We start from the raw sequence: 16,783 nt of genomic DNA on the forward strand, positions 1-16,783 counted from the left end.
GCTACCTTTGCCTTTCTGTATTGTTGTGCTGTGTCTTTCATTTTTACAAGTTCTAAATACAAATCATATTTATTGTTAAAATGTGCCTCCCTTTATCCTCTACTCAGATTATAAGACAATTGTAGATATTTTACAGTTATTTTATCTTTGCTAGCAAAAGAGAGCAGCTTAGAAGCCCATGGCTGTTTCCAAAGACAGGCAGCTACTCTTTGTCCAGTCCTTATTCAGCTGACTAGTGGTAACATTTATAAAAATGTTGACAGTAGCAGCTCTTTTCAGTTAAGAACTGTTTATGTTAAGAAATTGATAAAAAAAGCAGTTATGAACCATGACATAGTTTGATATAACACTATGATGACAGCTCAGTGTTTTTAGCATGAGAATATTTGATCTATTTTTCACTGTTAGTATTTCAATTCACACTTAAGTAGAAACTAAGAGAACACATACTAGAGAGCCTATGCAGGGGCTTTAATGTACTCGGCCAGTTTCCTGTACAAAAGTTCACATCTAGTTTTAGAAATAAAAAATGAGCTGACAGACTTACTGTGCAAGGCTTATTTTCTATGCATCAGTTTTAAGTGGAAATCCACAAAAATGGTATCTAGGGCTTGTAAAGAAAATCCACTTTAAAAAATTCAGTCTCACTTTAAAAACATCAATTTGAAACTGATTACTTGTACAGGTTAAAAACATGTGGGGGGTTGGATGTATGGTTTAACTTGTCACTTTAAAGTGTATAGCAAGAGGCTATAGTTTTTTCACTTCACTACCCCCAACAGTCTATCAGCTATCTTAGGCAGCTGAGCTCCATTCACTTTAGAGTCATTACTGGATTAAAAGTTATTATCTAACATGGATATTTCTACATAAATAGCCCATAATATATCTTTCCGAAGGCCAAATTATCTTTGCATAAAGATATACTGTAATGTAAGGGTATTGATTAATATACAGGAATCTTTACCTTCTTTACAAAGGGAGGGCCGAGTCTGAAGGTTCATACAGCCAAGTTGGCTTGACCATTTTTGAGCAGGGTGGTGGAAATATCCAACCACGTGACCCTGTGCTCCAGGGTCAAGGTGAAGCAAGGTTAAGTTGATACCCTGGGTTTGCTTCATTACAACCTTTCATATGGTGTTGTCAGTGGAGGCCAAGTGATTGTTGGGGCCTTCACTACAACCCTGTTCTGTTCTGCATGTGCCTTTTGAGCAGGTGTCTGTCTCATGCGCCTTGCGCAGAGGTGACAGATGAGATGTGGGCTTCGGCACTTCCAGTGGGGCTGGGAGTGAATCAGGGTTCACAGATTTCTTCAGCCCAACACAGTCTGTTCAGGGCACCTTCTTTTGCTGTGTGTTACTGGCTGCTTTAGACGTGGATACGTTACTGGCTGCTTTTGTTTGGCGCACGTTCTTTTCTTGTATGTTACTGACTACTTTTTTCTGGTGTACTTTCTTTTGTGGTGTGTTACTGGCTGCTTTTGTTCGCTGCACATTCTTCTGTGGTGTGTTAGTGGCTGCTTTTTTTTTGTGCACTTTCTTTTGTGGTGTGTTACTGGCTGCTTTATTTTGGTGCATATGCTTTTCTTGTATGTCACTGGCTGCTTTTTTTGGGCACTCATGCTTTTCTTTTATCTTACTGGCTGCTTTAGACACAGGAACTTCAGCCTTAACATTAGCTCCAGTTTGGCGGTGAAGGAGCTTTGCAGCTTTTGGCTTATTATCACTAGCAGCAGCCTTACGTTTGCGTTTTACTTTCTGCTTTTTCACCTCTTCTTTTGGTTTTTCTTCAACAATGCCATCTAGTAGTTCTTTTGCTGTAGCAGAAGCCAAAAGGTCTTTAGCAGGCACTTTTTTGGAAATATCTTTCTGAAAAATTCATAGGAAACAACAATGAATCTAAGCCACAATACAGAGCCCCTCAGAATTTACTCCATGAGAAAAAGACAGCAGAATCTAGCAGAAGGACTTAAGTCACATGTGATAAATGCTAACCAAGCTATTTATTCACAGAATTAAGAACTTGACTTGTGTAAAGAGGTACTGGAGCACTTGTTCTTCAGAGGCTTGCCTCTCTACTGACCAAAGAGGGGAAAATCAATTCTGGGCTCTGTAATGTGTGTGTCTGACTTGTGTTTAACCTCAGCTGGTCACCAAACCCCATACAGCCACTCACTCACTCCCACACCAGCAGGATCTGGGAAGGAACTGGAAGAGTAAAGCTAGGGAACTGGGTTAAGATAAAGACTGTGGTTCCCTGGGAAGACAAGTGCCATAACTGCAGATGTCCTCCCTTCCTCCTCCTTTCCCCTGCTTTGTACAGTGAGCATGATGTCACATGGTCTGGCACATCCCTCTGGTCAGTTTGGGTCACCTGTCCTGGCTGTGTCTCCTCCCAGGCACCCCCAGTCCCCTCACCAGTGTGGCCATATGAAAAACAGAAAAGGTCTTGGCTCTGTGTAAGCCCTGCCCAGCAATAACAAAACCATCTCTGTGTTGTCAACCCTGTGCTCAGCACAAATACAAATCACAGTCACTGTGAGGAAAATTAACTCCCCCATCCAAAACCAACACACTCCCACACTGACCTGCTCTGTAATGTGTCTACAAGAACACACGTATCCATTCCCTCTGTGTGTGTGTGTATCAGAAATAGTTACTAAAATACACAAGTATCAGTAATATTAAACATGAATAATTTTCACAGTAATGAAAGTTCTTGCTCATAATACTAAGTAATTAATAATAAGTAAGGAACTCTTAAACTAAGAACCAGGTCAACATCCAAGTATATAATGGTGGAAGAGAAACAATTTACAAGTAGCTAAGAAGAAGGTTTCTGTAAAGAAGGAATTTCAGTTTAAATTATAAGTACATGTTTTCTACTTTGTGGAAAATGTTCATTTCCTGAATCACCTAAAAACTGGCCATTGGAGCAATTGCTTCTTTGTATTAGAATTTGACCCCCAAAAAATTACTTGAATTAACTACCTGCAACAAAACTGTTTGTTTCTCTGGAGAGAGACAATACGGTAGAGAGATGCACATAGCATGATTAATAAAACTCAGACCAAGTTAAAAATATTTAATATTGTAAAGAAAGAGGTCAGTAATAGGTAACTTGAAAGGTTTTTCATATGTAATTCTCTTACTCTTAATAGAATCTAAGTTCTCCCAAGAGGCAAGCTTCTTTCAAGCACTGTAATTGCAGTATGACGCAAAATGCTACAAATAACCAAGATCTCCTATCTTTAATCTGCAATGAAATTCTGATTAGTTCTTCCTCACAGCTCTTCTACTTTTGGTGGAAAAAATGTGTGTTTTTCTTAGAGACAAGAGGAAAATGTTGATGCTCAGAGATGCAAACTAGCCCTTTTAAGGCCTTTCCTCAGGAATCATGCCAAGACTTTTCCGTTTACTCAGCAAAAGCACCCTGCCTTTCAAGCCAGATTTGCATATGCCTTAGTTTGGGAAGGAAACATGTTCATACTTATTTTATTCAAATAGTAATAGTGTCACCCATAGGGATTAAGATTTTGACTGCTTGGATACTGGAAAATCTTGGTGACACATATAATAAATACAAATAGATACAAATACAATACTAGACACCATTTACCATGTATCTAATCGAGCTGTGTATTTCATTCCAAAGTGTGATAACTGTGATACAGTGTGATAATAGTTCCTCTGGATGTTGCTGGCACTGACTTGGATCAAGGGCCTGCTCTGATCAGGAACAGCTCCAGAGGAACAGGCACATCTTTTAAAGCTGTGCTCAGCATAAAACTCCAGAAGTGGCACATTTCACCTGCTCACCTGTCTTTTGGTCTTAAGACAGCTCAAGAGCAGACAGAAATTTTATTTAAAATGTTTCATTTTGTTTATTCTTCTGTAGAAAATTGCAGTACTCATCTTCTGTGATTTTAAATTGTTATTTTCATAGCTTACCTCTCTCTCTATAACAGCTAGGAAACAACCACTGGAAATTTCTGATGGCTCCATTTTGAAAAACGTTTCAGTGGAAGACTCTGAATTGGAACATGTAGAAAAAACAGAAGGAATAAGCCTGTAAAAAAGAAATGGAAGACCAGAAAATAATATTTAAGAATATAAAAGGAAATAAACAAGGATACATTAAAAGTAATTTTCAAATTATGTCTTTCAATAGCATAGCTTTATTATAATTTTTAAAAACTGCAATTCAAGAAAGGCATGAGAATTAATCTTTTTAGAATTAAGTGGGTTTTTTCCATTTTTTCAGTAATTCCCCTTTTTTTCCCAATTATTAAGTATATTAATCACCAGATAATAAATACATAATCAGAAAAACTATGTTCTTTATCAGGTGTGTAATTACTGAGTTATCAAGTCGTCCCCGAAGTTGGGGAGTGGTCTGAAAACACTAAGCAGCTTGCAGAAATTGTAGAGGTGTTGACTTTGAGTTATTTATGTTCATAATAAATATCTAAGCTAAAAATCATAGGTTAGGAAAATTTTCTATTTGTTCTAATTGAGGTATTTTTCTCCAATTTTGCAGTTTTGCAGTGCATCAGTGGGGAGGGAAGAACTAGCCTCTTCTCCTGTTCTCCTTGTATTCCAGAAATGCCTGGTTATTATAAAGCAGTCTCAAGGACTTGGCTCATAAGGCTGGCAAACTAGTATTAAGCTGTCGCAGTACAGAAAAATACTATCAAAATGTCCTTTTGTAATTATAACCCCCTCCTCTTCACTGAGGACTGTAAGATAAGAGTCCTACTCCTTAATGCTCCACTAACCCTCTGGCAACAGAGCTTTATTCAAAGATGGTTACAGAGAAATGCATTCAATATTTGAAAGTAATATCCTAATTTGGCTGGTTAGTTCACTTTTAATGGAAAGTATGCAGAACTTTGTTTCCAAGTTCTCACCATGATCTGGATTTTTTTTCTGTTCCTTGGAACTTGATAAAACAGGCTACAAGGCTCACATCCTCCTTGCATTACTAAATAAAACTCTTATGTCTTATGATACAGATTTTTGATTTTATATCTGCTTATTCAATGGAAAAAAAAAAAACAGTGGTAATATTTTATTGATGTATATAAGCTACTGTTCACCAGGAATCCCTTCAATGACCCTGATAAATGATGCAGAAATTAATTCAAATTTGATAGGCCAAAATTCTGTACCTGTGTCGTACTTTATCTCCCTCCACTCCAGATTCCAGTGCTTTTCTCACTACAAGTTCATTTTCTTCTGGGTAAATTGAACAAGTGCAGTAAACAATAGCTTGTACTTTGTTAACTACAAAACAAAGCACAACTTTTTTTACTCTTCAGATTCTTCATACAGAGAGTGGTTTGGTAAGGATTAAAAGCATCATTAAAATTATGTCACTTTCACCTCCTGATCACTAGCGTTTCAAAATAATTAAAGTATTTTCAAATATTTGCAGATTTCAGCACAAAGTCAAAGGTGTGTCTAGTTTTTTCACACAGCTACCAAAGGAGAGAGGAAGAAAGTGGCAGCATGCAGACAGAGGGAGACTACATTTGCAGAATTTCCAAAGCAGAGTATAACTAAGCCATAAGCTAGTTCTCTACACAATACAGAAGAGTCTTGTATTAATGTGTGGAGGACACTAGGACACAGAAACATCTTCAGACTGGAGGAAATCATTATTCAGGGGGTTTGGTTACATGCTTATTGTTAATTAATAGAGTAATTGGTGTACTTTTAACTATATTAAAACTGGTGATAATACAATGGAATTGATAGTGCAGAGTCTTCCCAGAAATTGGGAAACTAGCACACTTACATTTCAGTGCATGAACCAACTCATTAAGCTGTGTCTCAGCAAGAATTCTGAGTTTATCCTCACGCACAAATCCCTGGAAAAGGTCTTGTAGCAATCCTGCATCTAAAAGCAGAGAGTAGTAAATTTAGTCTTGCAATTTGTATTAGTGTCTGAAAATTCAGTTGTTTGCAGAAGCAGACCTGGTTGTTACTGGCGCAGTGGGAAGGTAGGTTTTACAAATTAGAATACCAAGGAATGCCTGATTTATTTGCTTTACTTATTTACCTGTAATTACTGGTACCTCTTACTTGCTTCTAGTTAATGAAAATTGTACAGTGACAGGACTTATACAAACAGGCAATAAAGGAATGTAATCCAACAGAAAATTATATACATGTTGGTATCTTGAAATAAATTTTCTGCCAATAGTCTTTTTACTTGAAAAAAGCTATACACACTCTGCTCCCCAGAATTAGCCTCAAAATTTCATACTATCAACCTGAAGCAGTCACAGAATTATGCAAGTTAATTTTATGTTTTATAGTAATTCAAATAAGGAAGGTTTCTTTAATGAAATTATACAATTTACTGAAGCACCCACACTGTCTAGACCACAATACTTGGATCTATTTCTACCAGAAAGCATGAGCTAGATATTGTATTGGAAGTTACCTCTGTGTTCACTTAAAATAAGCTCCATTGGATTGCCAGCACCCAGTTCAGAGCATTGTGGTAGCAGCAAAATAACTTTTGCCTTTTCAAGTCTTGGGTCTGTTGGTTTAAGCTCAGTAAAGTCTTCCTGTAACAACCAAATATCTGAAAAATAGTGAAAACTCAACACTTACAGACTGCAAGCAGGCCTGCCTACAGATGATACAGGTGAAGAGACTGTGGTATCACACAGAATTCAACAGAGCTAGAGCCTGCTAGATTCAGATCCTCCAAAATACGGCCTATGGATTTCAAACAGTTTGAAGGGCTGCATTTTCCACTGAAAAGACAGTTAATGGGGTTGCAATCTTGCTGCATTCTGTCCTGATTGTGTCCTCCAGGTGAACTGAACAAGTACATTGGTTTTGGATTAACACACTCAAACAGCTGGAAATCTGACTGAAAGCAGCAGCCAAAATACCAAAAGGTTCCCAGCTACCAGCTACACCAACTGGTATGTAGTAGCTACTTCTATGGAAAATATCACCAGTGTTTCAGGAGCTTGCATTTATGATACGGTTAGACTGCAATTGACTGTAGCTGAAGAGCTATCAGTTGACCTTGTGACAAAAAAGTTGTTACTGCCATTCCCAAACCTCCAAAGAAGGGATCTCTGAGTTCTGATAGAATAAGTCCATAATTACAGATATCACAAACATCTGTATTACAATACTTTTTGAATACCAACTCCTTTAGCACCTACTTTCACATCCCATACGACTGAAACTGTTCTTCAGTTCTTCTTCTTTTGCTGAAGATTTCACACCACAAACAAAAATTTTGGACGTGCTGTGATTTGTCAGCACTGACATATGTGCAATGGTCAGATGGGAACCTATGTGAGCCACTATAACGTCACCACCTTCACTCAACAGCGCCTGTGCAGCATGTACAGCAAGGCTCCGAGACTTATCCTACAAAACAATGACACAAAAATTAAGTATGATCAACTATTTTGGTTTCTATGGATGCTAACCTTCTTTTCCAAATTAGAAAAGTATTTCATAGTTCTCATAACAAATAAGCGAGAAGGGAGGACAAAAACTAATCAGGGATATCTGCTAATACAGAATTAAATAAATTACAAAAACAAGCAGTCAATAAATTTAAATAACTTAATTCTAAATAATACATAAAAAAACATAATATCTATAGGTGAAAATAAAGTACATATCCCCATAAGGAGGCACTCCTAGCAACAGCTGGTTCCAGAAAAGACAAACAGAGGATACAACTCAGGCAGAATTAATCCTCTGAGACACCTTAACAGAGAAATGCAAAACTATTCTTGATGATAATTACAGGAGAAATGTTGCCCTTGTAGATCAAAGATCAAGATTTTGCTGAAATTCAAACAACAGAGAGGCAGATTGGAATGCAGAAAACACAGGGACAGCTCCACAAGAGTACTGATACTGGTGATTAAGAGAAAACTTTAACAAATTACTTAAAAAGGCAAGGAGTGAAGATAATGACCACAGATGCCAGGTCTTGCACCAAATCTGACAAACTGATGATAAAGGAAAGAGAAAGTGCTAAGCCTTTGAGTTCACATCATTGTCTATGTACATACAGCATTCAAGCACCACCCATCCACCCTCCCCACCACAGAGATGGAGGTTTTGATGGTTTTATGTACTCATTTTGAATACTTTTAAGTAGAAACACTCAGAATTTGTTCCCATTATCTATAGGGCTGTCATCTATAGCTCCTCTCTGTAAGTATTATATTTAGACAAACCTAAATAGAGTATTGAATACTGAGTCACTTTAAGTTGAGCAATAAATTTTGAGGCTAAAGTTTTCACACATCTAGTGAAAATGCTGGCTAAAATGTTTCTGCTAGGCACTCAAGAATCATCAGACCATTCAGACAATTCATAGTTGTGTTGTTGCATGGTTACTGCAAACCATTACTCTAGAACAGAAACCTCCCACCAAACTTCACTGGGGAGTCCAACGATGGCAAATCAGGAAAAAGACCAGTGGGAGTTATGAAGATCAAGGAACTTGGTATTTTGTACAAAATACAAAGAAGTGTGATCATTCCATCACAAACATGCATTTGAAGAGGAAGAAATATTACAATAGCGTACCACTGTCTACTAACTGGGGGAAAGCCTATGGAGCTATGTTGAAACTTTCTTCACATTTTCAGGAGTGAGACTGCCTCTTTTGATCACTTTTCATATTTAGTTCAACAGCTCTAAGATTAAATTTAAAACATTCTACTAACTTAATTGTAGCTATCGATTATAAGCATTGACATTAGTATGCTAAATTTAGCGAGTGGATCAGTTTGTAACCTAATTATTACAAATGACCAAAACCTTATGAGAGTTTGTTGCTGCCCGACAGATTTAATAGAATAATCACACAATACACAACCTCTTTCTAACACAAAGCAATTATTTCATTTTGCAGATCATCTGACTCAAGGCTGAACACCAACTCACCTGCAGTAAGAGTTTGCAATCTGCAAAAAGATCTAAATTAAGCAGTTCTTCTCTAAGGGAGGAAGGAAAAACCAATACATCATGGCAGTGTTGGTCCACAGCATATGTATAATGGTCAAAGTCTGACACAGATTCAACCTTTTTGAGTCCCTTCATCTCCAAATCTCTGATAACATCTTCAAGGCTGTTAACATACAACTCTGACCATTAAATATATAAGAGTTACTTAAGCAACATAGTTTATATTATTATAAGATTTTTTTTTCTTCTGTTATTTTGTGTGCATACGTATGCATACATATATAGGTATAAAATGCATACTGTCTAATGCAGGAGGGAAACTTACTCTACTTTAGACATGTAAGTTCTGATTTGAAATAATTAAGTTAATAAATCTGATACAATTAAAAAACAGGTATGTGTCTGCAGAGGATGATTCAAAGTATCAAAACAGAAATGTGCTCAGGAGACACAGTAGTAAATACTGAAAAAAAATTATTAATTTATATTTCATATAATATATAAATATAATAATTATTAGTTATTAATATAATAATAAAATATATATATTATATTTATTTATAAATTTACTGCTGGAATGCTTCAGTTCTTTCAATTGCTTTCAATCTAGCCCAGCTGACCAATAATTTTAATGGCTGATACTGAAAGAATCCTTGTGTAAATGAAATTAAGGCATAACTGCTGAGGTTAGCAATTCAAATATCATGAAGCATTACAGGTATATATAGCAAGAGATGTTTGTCAAAATGCTGTTTCAGACAGTGCCATAAATTTATACAGTACATTAAACCTGGAATGAATGGAGCAGCTTTTATTTATTTCCTATTTAAGGGTTCTAAAGGGTTACACCTGAAGTAAGATACAATATCTTGAAAAGCCTACAGCCTAAGCACTGAACATTCATGAAAGACAACACTTGGAAAACAAAATTCTTGAAAATGTTATAAAATGGATTACACTGGATCTGTCTAACAAAACAGATAACAGGATAATCTGGTATGGTACATGTATCAGTAAGTACAGAACTGGGAACATCAGTGTTACATTATCTAGTAACCTACAGAATATAAGGGTTTTTTAAAGTATATTTTAATCTCAGGTTTACACTATCCTTACAGAATAAACACCAGGTTTATTATTATAAATAAATTATTATTTATTAACAGTGACTTAACACCCTTTGCCAAGATTATCGTTTACACTACTACACCTACTTTTGAAGACATTTTGTCTTTTTTTTTCATCAAGTTAACTCGCCTATATTTTTTTTCCTAACTTTATTTCATCATTTATTTCATGAAAGACCCACACAAGCGACAGAATAGTAAGAACTGTTTCAAAACTGTGAAATACCACTACTGCAATATATAAAAACTAAAAAAATATAAAACACAATGGTACTGGACTAAGCAGAGCTTCCTGTAAGAATTTTTAATTACTAGTAAAAATATAACCTGGAAATTCTAAAACAAGTATGTAGCAAACTATATGCAAAAACATCAATATTGGATGATACTTTAAAGACCTTACCTGATTTTCAATGTGTTTATCCAAAAACAGACAGGTAAAGCAGAAGCCCTTTTTTCCTGCTTCGATATGGTTTCTGGTACGAAGTATTCAATTGAAAGAGCATCGTATTTGATGCGACATCGTGCTAGTGCAGCTGCAAGTTTGGTCCTATAACTATAAAAACAGTCACAAGTTTCATAAGTTTTTAAATGTTTTCACCAGCTATTAGCATGCAACATTTCTGTTACAATACCATCTTGCCCAGAAACCAAATCCAAAAGAGACACCTTCTGCAAGCTGCAACAGAAAGTAGAGTTACAGAACATTTTCTACCCCAGATAAGAGAAGATGCAAGGTGGTAGTCAATACCTAGGATTATTTTAATTAAATCAGGCAGGACTGGAATTATAACAGGTGACTCTCAAACACATCCATTTTCTCAGGCAGCTCAAAGAAAATCTCAGTATGTTTTGGAAGTACAATGTGTGGAACACAACCATCAGATTCATTTGCATGATTGAAAATGTAAATACATACATGTGCAGATGAACATTTGATGGCAGCTGGCCCCTAAACATGTATAGAAACAACACAAGTATGATGGCAACCAGGAGTCACTTTTATTATTATTATTACATGAAAATGTCTGAGAAAATATTTCCAGTCTTTTCTTCCCACAAGCTTCATGCACATTCTTGATACATGATAATTCAAAATAAATAAAAATTGCTGGTGAACCACTTCAGATATCTTACTTACTGCCCTATAGAAATACCTTGCATTTAAGAGATTCATGAACTTTTTTGGCCATTCTAAATCCAGCAGCAACACAATTTTGTCCAATAAATGCCTTTTGAGTAAATCAACTGACTGATGAAAGAGATAATAAATGTCAAAATGTTTATGTAATCTGGTTTTTGTTCTAAATATTTAAAATAATAAATATTTAACGAAGTTTCATAGTAGAAGTACTGCTAAATAGACAAATGTTATTCCATTCCATGACTTCTTGACTCTATTACATTTGCATTTATGAATATTTACTGAATATTTAATTTCCTTCCTAGAATTGTATAGAAGTTTCAACAATGCCAAAATAAGATATGATGCCTACAAAATTATCCACAATATAAAGATGGTTTATTATCTGTATTTTTCATAACTATATAAATATGAACATTTGCCTTCAAACTAGGCTCTCATAAAAAAAAAATCCCACAGAATTTTAAGGTGAAAGACATGTTTAATAATTACTTTTAAAAGGCATTGATTATACAAATCTTCATTTTTGCTTATCTATATCAACAAAAAATAGCTCTTTGCACTTATACCTGTATAAATAATCCCCTATTTCCTGAACTTCTTCTACAAGTCCCTCTTCAGCAAAAATCTTTCGTTTTTTAAACTTTCGGTCTTGTAGGTCATAAAGCATCACAACAAGCAAGCTGGTTAACTCATCTGGCTGCAAGAGAAAAGCAACTGGATAGAAAAAGTGACCCAAAGCATGCCTTATTTCTGCAAAAAGATCCATATCAAACAGCAGTCTCCCATGTAAAAGGCATTAAAAACCCTTAAATGCTTACTTGAAAGAATATGAAAGTAATTACTTGTGGAGAGTTTATAAAACACTTCTTTAAAAAAGATTTTTTAAAACTCAAATATATAACTTGTGTGATTTAGATTACCAAAATTAAAAACATTTTCCATGCACACAGATAAAATATTTTATCTTAACTTTTAATGTTATCAGAATTGAAACTTTCAAATTATTCTCTTCATAAAGTAGTTTGTTAAATAGCTAAGCTAACAAAAAACTTCTTGTCTGTCTTTTCCTCTCTTGTGGGATTCTTCCATATGTAGCATGCAAAATGCTCAGTTATAAAACCTCCTTTCTGTGTGTATATGTTTAAACCAGGAAATATCTCCTGCTTAAGGACAATAACTACTGCACTTCACTTACTACTGTCTACCTCTTTCATGAAATTCTTACAGTTATTACACACCTTCTAAAAGTCTCACCTTCTTACAAATATGGCCAAAATTAGTTAGAAAACTGAAGTAATTAGGGAAATACCATCAAACACAAAATGTTAACATTAAAGTCTTACTTCCTTGCCAAAAACATGGCAAAGATAAATGTGTTAGATCATCTGCCTGCTCATATCAACCTCCACAAACAATATCAGCTCAAGTTTATCTTGCAGTTTTCAAAGGCATCAAAGACAAAGCTGGAAGGAACAGCAGAATATTCTGCCAGCTCCAGAATTTCTTTCCATGCCAAAGCAGGAAAGCATGTCAAGAGAGTAAACTGGACTAGTTTTTGCCAGTACAATATTTATATACAGTACTGTTTGCCCAGCAAATGAACCATGGGGTCAATGCACTTTTTTGTCTGATGGGATTCACTCCATGTTTTCCAGCTCCCAAGGATAGGTAGGAAACGTTTTTTTCCCTGCTCACAAGGGGACACAGCTGGGAAGGAAAGCACATGGACATGGACAATATCACTGAATAAGTACTATGTTGCAATAAAGTTCATGGCTCACTCTCCCACTTCTTTCTTTGAAGGTTTTGACTCCCAGCAATTAGTTGCAACAGAATCTCACAACAGACTTTGGAGACGGATGCTTTAGACAACTATTTAAATAGATCAGCAATATTTCAGTCAAAGGCGATTATGTAGTTCAAAACAACAAAGGTTGTTTTGAAGAATGTTGTAGAATCCTCAGAAAAGGTACTAATTATATGAACACAGAAAATAAAAATGCCTCACAAAAATGTTCACTTACTATTGAGTAGCATGGGTAAGCTTTACTATTTAACAACATTTCTTCAAGAAGATCTTGATCTGTAAAAAGGAGAAAATGTTGACAAGTTATGCTACTGTCTACAAAATTCTATGGATGTAAACCTTGTAAATCACTAAATTATAATTTTAAACATGAAAATTGAGGGCAAATTCAATCACCAACAGTAGCAATCCTATGTAATTTATTTACATGAAAAAGAATAAGCTTTAAATGTTTTGATTTCACACATGCTAATAATACTTAGCTATATTTAAACATTTGAGGGATATGAGTTGTCTAGTAAATTTATACATTCATCCATAAATAGGATCTGAAAAGAAACACTGAGATGAGCTCAGCTGGTCAGAGCAGGGTGCTAGTAACACCAAGATTGTGGGATCAATCCCCTTATGGGCCATTCTTGATGATCCTTGTAGGTGCCGTTCAATTCAGAATATTCTGTGAATCTGTGACTCTGTAATAACCTGAAGCTTAAAAAAAATTTCCCCAGGTCTCTGCTGTCAGGCAGACACCAGACATTTGTTTTTCCATGTTTTCTCTGCTGCATCATTTCTGTTGGCAGTTCTTGGGTAGATTTCGTACTTACATTTTAGAGCATTGAAAGCCAGTTCATAAGATACACGCTTGGAATGCTCATCTTTAAAGTCCATCATGGGAGATTCTGAGTTCTCGCCATACCGCACCAGGAGTCTACCCTTACTTTTTTCAGTACGAATGCCTTGAAAAATCTTAGCTGCATTTATGTATATGGAGTCGGGATAGCCATTCTTGTCAATCTGAGTCACTGTTTTTTTTCCAGCAGATCCCTTTTCATCAGAAATTTTCATTTCATTCGAGACTGAAGTACCATTTACAACATCTTCATGTGAAGACCGCAAATTACTTTCAAAATCTGGCATTTTTCCAGTTGCTGACTGTGTAAGTGTAAGTCACAATCCTGCTGCCTCTGCAAAAAACAAAGTTTGTATTGAATCACAAAATTTTCTTTCACTAGAATACACTTTTCCCTTCCTTTTAGTGTTTTCAATAGAATTCATTTTCTTTTTCAGGCTCTAATCTTGCAAGTACTTATATATGTGTATCATCTATATTTCTATATATCTATCTATACTCTTACACATCATAGAGAAGTATTTATAAGAGTTTTCTTACATTATTTGTTTTCACAAATGTACATGTAGACTGGTTAATTGTTTCAAAAAGGCCAGTGCTTTACAATCACTGGTCCTTTACAGACTGTACACACAGATCTGATTCTCTGTGTCTAATAAGAATCGTTATTATTGCAGGCAGAATAGTATCTCTTACTAGGAATTCTCCTTTAATAAAAAAGACACCAAAATTTTAAAGCAGACATCATGTCTTCCAAAGAACCATCTTGAAAAGAGCTGCAGCAAATTCCAAATGTTTGTCCACTAAACTGCATATTTGTTCTTAAAAGTGGAAAACAGAGATCACCTAAATGTTAATGTATTTAATATATTACCTAAACAGCACAATTTTAAATGCAGGAAATCCATTTTGAGAGTCTCTTGAGGTATAATCCAACTCTCTGTAAGCCCATGTACATTTCTTAAATTTTCTACACATATTAAGAGTAAAACAAAAATTACCTTCCCCAGAGGTGGAATAGGACTTCAAGAAAATGAAAAAGTCCCAGAGCTAGTTGAATGCAAAAATGTGCTAAAGTTCCACATAAAGCATATCTAAAGTATTGGATTTACCCTACTTGCTCTGGTTGTTATAACATGCATTTATGATAATGCCTGGAGATGTAGAAGTCATATTAAATGTTCAGAGGTGGGTTATGCCAGAACAAATTTAAACACAGAATAAAGATTAAAAAAAAAAAAAAAAATCAAATTAGTCTTCCTGCCTAGGGAAGAATAATACAAAAGAACTATGAGGGATTTAGCAGCTATAGCACAAAAAGCTAGGCATGGATCCATTGCTGCCAAAGAGTTCTGGATATTTTAGGATTAATAGCAAAAAATAGCAGAATTTGGTGGGGGAGGGTGAGGAGGATGCCACTTTAAAATTAAGAAAATAAGGTGGTATTCTGACCAAATGGAAGGGGTCTTCTTTTTTACTACATAATTTGTTCATTACAAGAATTCTCAAGCTTTTTCCCTGCACTCCCCAGCATCACTAAGGATAAAATACATACTACTTCTCCCAGTTCTGACATACTTGCTCAACATCCTTTTTTTCCTCTCTCCTTTCCCGCCCCCTATCACAAAAAACCATAGTGGCAATGGAGGATGGCAGCACACAGAGTTGGAGGGGCAAGGGGCGGACACAAACTGTTGCTTCCCCAGCAGGTAGGCATGAAATGCTCCATGCTGAGCCAGCACTCCCCCATTCAAACTCCCCTTCCCAACCACAGGTGACACTCAGCCCATCCCTCCCCTCTCCAAGACCAGCACAAGTCAGTGTCTCACCAGCCCAGCATGCTCCACACAACAGACTAGTGTGGCTTCCTGAATTCTGGCAACTCATCTGGAGGAAGCCACATCTCATTCTCCTTCCCCAGGATTTGCTCTCCAAAACTGAGAGCTGCTAACCCTGTAGAAGCAACTTTTACTGTTACTTTATAGAGGTCTCAGGCATCAGACAAACAGTTTTTTCTAGCAGGAGTTTTGCTCCAACATCCCTATTAGATGAAGCAGTGATGGATCTATGAAGCAAACATAAATTTATTTTATGAAGCCATATTGAAACAGAGCAAGCAAATAAAAAGAAAGCCCTATTCTTCACTAGAACAAAGCAACAGATCACCTAAACTAAATTGAAACATTCGTGCTTAGAAAGGAAAAAACCACATATGCTTTCATGATTGTTTACACTATTTTGGTCAGCAAATTTCTATCTCACAGAAACAGGGTCGCCATTTCAGAGACCTGAAACTCTAATGTCTTTGCCAGGTGAATGCAAGTATTCCATTTCAGAAAATGCAGCAAGTGAACTATGTCTGCGGTGTAAGGACTTTGAAGATTTGTAGAGTTTGCAATTACTCTTCCTGACTTCTTTGCCAAAGCCGTTCTTGCTGAGCCACAACACACACTGCTATGAGGATGATTTGATGAGTACACTTTCCCAAAAGACAAATGTCATCCTAATAAAGATGACATGCCAGTGTTCTGCCTTGCGCAGACACACTGCATGTTTGCAACACTGTAAATCAGTCTGAATTACTCAACGCTGTGCCAAGCAGAGGACACTAAGCTTGAGTAATACAAAGCTCAGCTTCGAAGAAGAGCTTCCCAGACAAGAGAGGAAAAGATCCTGTCTTTGTTTGTGGCTGTCAAGCAGATTGCTCAGTTGACAGGGAAAAAAGCCAGTCAAGGTCCCAAGGTCTCCTAAAACAGAATGGCGTGAAGAATACCTCCAGCTTTGACTTAATAAACTCAAGCAGACAGAATTATGACATTTATTCACTGCACAGCATAGTGATTCATACACATCCCCCCCCCCTAAAAATTACTAATTCCTTTGTTT

General features: G+C 36.1%; 1 protein-coding gene across 1 annotated transcript; it reads right to left on the reverse strand.

Moving 5' to 3' along the window:
* Positions 1 to 605: 605 nt before the first annotated feature.
* NSUN7 (NOP2/Sun RNA methyltransferase family member 7) lies at positions 606 to 14,112 on the reverse strand. Its single transcript, XM_058837872.1, has 11 exons — positions 13,872 to 14,112; positions 13,265 to 13,323; positions 11,801 to 11,937; positions 10,497 to 10,643; positions 8,946 to 9,129; positions 7,193 to 7,403; positions 6,451 to 6,594; positions 5,800 to 5,901; positions 5,171 to 5,285; positions 3,951 to 4,068; positions 606 to 1,868 (listed from the first exon to the last, which is right to left on the reverse strand). Exons 1-11 carry the CDS (start codon positions 14,110 to 14,112, stop codon positions 1,332 to 1,334), a joined length of 1,995 nt encoding a protein of 664 aa, XP_058693855.1. The 3' UTR covers positions 606 to 1,331.
* Positions 14,113 to 16,783: the final 2,671 nt, after the last annotated feature.

This window comes from Poecile atricapillus, chromosome 4 (genome assembly GCF_030490865.1).
Source record: "Poecile atricapillus isolate bPoeAtr1 chromosome 4, bPoeAtr1.hap1, whole genome shotgun sequence".
In the NCBI taxonomy this organism is placed as follows: domain Eukaryota; kingdom Metazoa; phylum Chordata; class Aves; order Passeriformes; family Paridae; genus Poecile; species Poecile atricapillus.

Coding starts and splice junctions, on each gene's coding strand:
- NSUN7 (XM_058837872.1), bottom strand. CDS start 14,112: ATGAAAATTTCTGATGAAAAGGGATCTGCTGGAAAAAAAACAGTGACT. Junction 11,938..13,264: donor CTTACCCATGCTACTCAATA/GTAAGTGAACAT, acceptor TTTCTCTTGCAG/CCAGATGAGTTAACCAGCTT. Junction 4,069..5,170: donor GGAGATAAAGTACGACACAG/GTACAGAATTTT, acceptor TCTTTTTTACAG/GCTTATTCCTTCTGTTTTTT.